Below are 6,764 nucleotides of genomic sequence, written 5' to 3'. Positions count from 1 at the left end.
TATGAGCGGGCCAGGGTGCTGGGCACTCGCGCCCTGCAGATAGCGTGAGTATCTCACTCCGTATCACGAGCGTTGCCGCAGCTTCTCTTCCCTTCCCAGTGAAAGCTGCTTTCCTCCTTCCTTGAAAAGTCCTGGATCTCATATAATCTCTTAAATGGCTTCCAAGCTTGCGCATCACCATCTTGGTCAGCACTGAAGCACACAACAGTGGAGCTTTTGGTTGCATGTGAAATCTCTGTCTCTCCATGACTGAGACTTGGTACTCATGCCTAGAGAGGGGCCTATTCAGCAGCTGCAATGAACTTTCCTAGGTCACAGACAAAACAAGTAGGGGATATGACAAGCTGGTCCTCGTTTCTGGCTTTCATCAGGTAGCCTGCGTGGGTTGGAAAGCTCAGAACTGTTTTGCAAAAGCCAGTATTGGAGGGAGGGATGCTCCAGAATGTCGTCGGTTGATATCACAGAGCTGTAGGAATTGGGAATGGAGTAAAAAACCTAAATGGAGTAAAAAACCTTGTTTAAGTGCAGCTGCATTATGGCAAGCTGTCAGTTTTTTGAAGCATTTGGAATAGTAAGGTCCCATTTATAATAGGTAGTAACATTTAAAAACTATTTTAAGCACCTTTAAGGCTGGCTGCTCTCAACTTCCCCCCATTTACCTGTCTAGACTTGTTTTAATAATACATATAAAAAAGTTCTACACATTTTTGAAAACTGCCTCATGAGCAATATTGTTAGTCTGTGGCAAAGTTTGCCTGAAAGCACATCTCTGCGTTTCATCTTGATTATATCCACCCTCAGAATGATGCCTTGTCTCTACATTGTTCAGAATGTCACAGGTGGTGATCAGATCTTTCCTGAATCATCGCTTTGCCAAGCTGTTCTTTCCACAGTCATCATTCCGTGAAGCTGTCTTGTGCACACTTTTTGTTGGCTGGTGGAAGGCCAGAAAAAGAAGGGAGACGTGATGGGTCTGTGCCAGGCCTTTAATCCAGAACACTCTGGCGCCTGGTTCTGCTTCATCTACATATCCTGCCTTCAGTGCTGAACCTAGGCCAGCAGCAGCCCCCAGTGGCCTTATCTATGCATAACCTGAACTTGCTTTGCTGCCTTTATCAAATGGGTGGATGCAGTGACTCGTGTTTTCTCTGCTGTTACAACCCTCTACAAAATGCTTACTTTTTTCTTCCCTGAGGTTGAGTGCATGGTAGCCCCTCGCTTCCCCTCAAACAAAGCCTGGAAAGTGTGAGCAAATCAGAATGTAAGAGATGTGCTGGAGTTGTAGGAGGAGTGCTTGTTTTACAGTGTTTCCACCTTCTTCGCTGGATTAATTTTAGAGCCACTCTTTTCCTCACATATAAGTACAGTTGAAGAGTGACTGGAAGGGTGTGGATGTGACCAGCCCCTGAGCAGCAGCAGGTCAGCAGAGGCTGAGGGATGGAGCAGGAAGAACTTTCAAGTAAAAGCTCAGTCCATAACCACTTGGGGGAATTTTCTTCCTGAAGTGCGTAAGAGAGTAAATCAGACTTGCCAAGGAGGTGTCCCACTGGCCTCCTTCACTGGCTGTTGTCCAGGTGACACAGGCTGGCATGTGCTGAGCTGTCCCTCCCCGCTGTCTGTGCCTTCGCTCAAATGATTGTTGTTCTGTGCCAGGATGTGTGCCCCTGTGATGGTGGAGTTGGAAGGAGAGACGGACCCTTTGCTGATTGCCATGAAGGAGCTCAAGTAAGTCCCAGACTTTGTCGGTGACCATATTGATTTGCATAAAGCCGTCACTCCTCTCCTCGTCCAAGCATTTAGCAGCTTCTTCCACAAAAACCTTGGCTTATGTTGATAACAGTTAGCACTACAGTTGCCTTTGCCTTTTTCCACCTTTGGACTTTTCCGCAGCAGCTCTCCCCCATCCTAGTTGCTCAGGCACAGAAGTGATGGTTAGGAGTGCGCTGACCTCTTGTACTGCGGAGTCCATGTGTTCTCTAGTTCTGAGAACCCAAAGTCCTCATCTTTCTCTTTGTAGAATCAGTTTAATTCCCTGAATAAAATTGATTCCAAGCAGCTACTTGAACAGATCTGGGATCAAATAAAGCGCTGGCAAAAAATAAGGGCCAGTCTGGCGATGCGGAGACTCTGTTAAGAATGTTCTTTTCCTGCACCCTTGCACACTTGGCTTATTGTGCTTGCAGGAAGGCATGTGTCCTGCTTGCAGAAAGATAAATACTTTCTGATTATGGTAGAGGCAGCTTTTGGATGACCACCTACAGGCCCACCTTTTCGTAGAAGACCTGCCTGCTGGCCCGCAGTTTGTCTGCATGGTCAGTGACCTGGATCAGATACAGGTATCTTTCAAGCAAAGCAACTGGACTCCACTACTGACTTAAGTTCCTGGTTTTGAACTGAGTTATCATTCTGCTCCCTCAATTTCTCAGTGCGTTGCAGTTGCCTTGCAGATTTTACACCTGTTACATCTCCCTTTATCATTGCCATAAGCTCCTTAGGTCATGTTCCTGTCACAGATCTCCAAGCTCAGCCTGGGCACTCTCTGAGTGTGAGCTTTAGGAAGCAAGTCAGGGCATGACAGAACATGGTGGCATCCTGTTCTGTGCCAAAATTCAGTTGTGATTCTTGGCAGGAGGGAGTTACTTTGCTACTGGAAAAGCAAAGGCCTTGAATGTGATCATTAAAGAAGTTGTATTACTTTTTAAGTCTGATACAGTTGAAACCTGATGCCCTGGTTAGATTCCAGATTGATTACATTTTGGTGACTTAAATTATGTTCAGCATTTTCTTGCTTTCTAGTTTGAAGTGCTAGTTTAGCAGGTGCTGTGTTCCACCCCAGCTGTAGAGGTTTTGGTACCTTAATAGTCCCTGTTTCACGTATCCTTCTTTGAATGTAACTGTTGCTCTCAGTTTTCACTCTGTAAGAACAGTTTGTTTTGCAAGCTCTCAGAATTCTGCGACTTTTGCAGTGTCTTGTGGGGAAAAATCTTCCATCAAACAAGAAGCAGATTTCTTCCTCAAGTTGCTTGAGGCTTTTTTTTTCATTTCTTTTTTTCCCCACCCCAAATGTGTGTCAGATGCTTGGCATTGTGGTGGGTTCCTATCACAGGGCTCGATTCCTGCAGTAGCAACAGCGGGCTCATGACCTGTAGGTCTTTGGGTGTTTTCAGTCTAAGGGTGCTCAATGCTCTGCCCCTACAAAAGAGACAAAGTTGTTGGGACTTCCCTTTACCGTATAATAACAAGTCACTGGTGCTACGCAGATCTCTTGGTTAAACCTGGTGAGCTTACTGAAGCTGCTGAGCACCGCGGTTCCCATCATCTGCTGAAGTGGGTGTACTGAAGGCTCTCGCAGTTCTTTTCACCCTGCTGTTCTCCCTCCAGAGCGCGCAAGATCCCCATAATCATCCGTCGTTACCTGCCGGACGGGAGCTATGAAGACTGGGGTGTGGATGAGTTAATTATCACAGACTGATCAGCCTCCAGCCGTTGTTTTTTCTGCTCTTTCCTTCTCCAGAGATGTTTCTATTTTTGTTTATATTTGTGTAAATAAATTATAAACCTCCCCATTTTAAATTTAATTGTCTATGTGTGTTTTTTAGCTCCCACCTTCTCTTTCATCTCAGTCCTATGTGCCCAAATGAAGGCTTTCTTACATCTGTCTACCAGCTTGCTCATTAGTCTTTCTTTCTATGTCATGGAGGGCTGTATTAGTAAGATTAGGGAGTCCAGTGCCATGCAGGTTTTTTTTTTTCCACCTGTGAAGGCCCTACCTGTTTGCTGAGCTAAAGACTACAGGAACTTCTTCCTACTTCTGCCTGGTTGTCGGACCAATAGCCAATTAAACACCTGCTGTATAAAAGTGCTTTTGCAGGTGCTTTGGCCTCAGAAAGACTCTAGCCCTCCACTCTGTCCCTTCTTAAAACAAGAGTGTTGGGACACCTCGGTTGCTTCCCCCTAGACAGTTGGGTCTTTGTACCCTGAGCAGGTTGCTGTGGAAACCCCCAATTTCCTCTCTGGCCAGGGCTGGCTGTGGGACTTCTCAGGAGTATCAGTAGAGCAGCTCTCATCAAATCACCTATTGTTTCTCTGCTCCTGCTGCTTATCAGAAGTGGGGATCCCCTTTCAGTGGCGCTGCCCCAGCCGGAAGCACAGTCACCTGCTCACGATCCCACCAGCTCGGCAGTTGTGGGTTGTTGCCGCGCTCGCTCTTCACACAACCGTTCTCTGCCATGCAGTGGAACCAGTGGTCCCAGGTGTGTGGGTGCTCTCCAGCCCTCTCAGTTGTACCTGCTCTTGTGGTTCTTATGGTGGCACAACAGTAGTTAAATCCTAGAGATTCTTCAGTCTGTAGTGTGATGAAGGGTCAGTCATTTGTCCCCTTCAGGTACCTGCACTCTCGCCGCTGGTGTGCACAGAGGCCACATGCCCAAGTCAAGAGTTGTGTGGCTCCATTACAACCTGCAAGAGCTTCCAGCCAGCCACTACCTAGTTTTCATTTCTTGATCTGTGTGCTCCAAGGTTCTTCCTCTGTGTAAGGAAGATCTGAGCTCTTGAGCAGAACACACTGAGTCTGTCTCAATTATCTTATTAAAAGAGTGCTCTTGTAATTTTTTATGGGTTTTTTCTTAAAGGGAAGAAGAGGGAAGGAGCACCTCACCCATGGTTTCTGCTTTAGATTGATCTTTTTCGCTTTGGTCCAGGAAAGATGATTGCAGCTAGTTTGTGTGAAAGCTTGTGCTTATTTAGAGAGTGTGCATTCTCCATCCTGTATGTGCAGTCGGTGCCTGCACATGAGCATCCATGTCCCAGAGGGAGTTTGTATCCACCTGCCTGGGAATTCAGCTCATATAACCAACTGTGAATGCTGCTTTCTGTAAAAGCACCAGTCTGTCTTTCCTCCTTTTTATGCATGGGAGGGGCTGGTTTTGGAGGCAATAATGCAAGAGCTGAATGAGTCCCTGGGCAAAATGACAGGTCAAAGGGAATGAGGAGATGCTTGCAGGTGTGGGAAGGGAGTGGACTGTGAGGACACAGAAACGCTTCCTGGTCCAGGCCACCCTTACCAGGAAAAGGTTAATTTGCAACTCTGTGGCCTTCAGCCTTCTCCCCCCACCCTCCATGGAATCCTTTAATCACGTTGGTGTGGTGAAATTTCAGCCCTGAAATGGTGCCTTTGTGCAATCTTTTTGGCGTCTGCCATGGAGCTCGGGGTCGTTTTCTTGTCCTTTTTTTTTTTTTTAAATGGCTTCTTTGTTCCCTACCCACCTCCCCTCCCCAGCCCTTGCATCTGTATCAGATACGATTAAAGGGATAGGGAAGGATGCCTGGCCAGCTCCTGCTAGGCTACAGGAGGAGCAGTTAACCCTTCCGTTACCAGCGGCATTCTCAGTCCTGTCCTAGTTGTGAGGACCCTCCTAGATGAAAGAAGGCAGCCTCTTCCACTAGAGAATGTTTGAGGCAGAGCCCACTTCCTTTCTTAATTTGCTTTTCTGAAAAGCTGGAGGAGAGTACATGAGCCTGGTTAATAACTTTCTTTTCCCACTCTTCCCTTCTCTTCTCCCACATCCCTTGTCTCTCCACACCACATCCCTTGTCTCTCCTACCCCTGTAATCAGCTGTCCTACCCTTAATTCCCATGTGGCTTCTCTTCCCCACAGGTGACCTGCTCAGCACTGCAGTAGTTCCCTTTTGGACTCTTCCCACAGCCTCTAATTTAGGGTGGAGATTTCTCCTCCTCTCCAGTGAATGGCCACAGTCCTATTTTGCCTGGAGCTCTTGAGCTGGCATCACCATTCTGCTGCTGATACTTTTGGCCCTATACAGGACTTCATCCAAATACCGCTGTGAGTTTAAAAAAGCTTTGAATGTGCTCCACAGTTCCTAGACATCCTCCTTACTCTACTCACCCATAAAGTATTTAGTGAACACAAAACTCAGTGGATCAATCACACGTGTCAGCACTGAAACCCTTTGGAATCAGTTTGTAGTTGGTGTGGAGTCTCTGTGTTAATTTGGATCCTACCTTGTTACCATTGGCCTTGAGAGACAAGCAGACCAATACTTGCAGTACATTTTCTTTCCCAATGTCTTCAGATAACTTCTCAGGATCTGACTACACCCAGGATGTCTTCTTCAACAAGTGAGAAGGGTGTATACATTTAGTACTGAATACATTCTCTGGGTGTAAGTGTTTATATATTTAGGTTCTTGCTGGTGAAAGGCAAGAGACTGGGGTCTTGAGTTTCTACAGAAAAACTAAAGGTTGCTTCCAAAACACACAAGTTTGTGTATGTGGGGAAGTTTTGGGGTTTTTTTTTGAAGGTAAATCGTCTGTTACATGTTGATGAGGAACCAAGACAAGAAACTGCATGCTCGTGTTCTGGAGAGCATTAACAATCGCGCTAAGAAATTCTTGGGTGAAGCACATGCAAAACAGCGTTGTTCTTAATTGCACGTGCTGAGCCTTGAATGAAGAGCAGAAATCAATGTTACTGCACTTCTCACTGAAGAAATGACTGGAGCTGGGGTGTGAACAGAAGAGGTTTTCATCTCTGCGAAGGAGTCTGGTAAGCCAGTCAGAGCTCTGCCTGTGTCCCCTTCATGGCAGGCAGAGGAAGGCTGTGCACAGGTTCTCTGTGGTGTGACCCATAATACATTAACTGGGGGCAAAAAAACAGAGACTTGTATAAAAGAGGTCAAAAAAACCCAGACACATGAAAATGAAACTTTTAAGTTTATTATTCCGTATGTTTAATGCAGAGTTA

General features: G+C 46.3%; 1 protein-coding gene across 1 annotated transcript; it reads left to right on the top strand.

The window, feature by feature from the left end:
- Positions 1–3: 3 nt before the first annotated feature.
- On the top strand, positions 4–3,472 carry POLR2F (polymerase (RNA) II (DNA directed) polypeptide F; the record flags this gene model as incomplete). Its single annotated transcript, XM_009873826.1, has 3 exons — positions 4–44; positions 1,654–1,725; positions 3,382–3,472. Coding segments are annotated over 3 exons (204 nt in total), but the record flags the coding sequence as incomplete, so codon positions are not given.
- Positions 3,473–6,764: the final 3,292 nt, after the last annotated feature.

This window comes from Apaloderma vittatum, unplaced genomic scaffold (genome assembly GCF_000703405.1).
Source record: "Apaloderma vittatum isolate BGI_N311 unplaced genomic scaffold, ASM70340v1 scaffold6147, whole genome shotgun sequence".
Classification (NCBI taxonomy): Eukaryota; Metazoa; Chordata; class Aves; order Trogoniformes; family Trogonidae; genus Apaloderma; species Apaloderma vittatum.
This window is presented reverse-complemented; position numbering and strand designations above follow the sequence as displayed.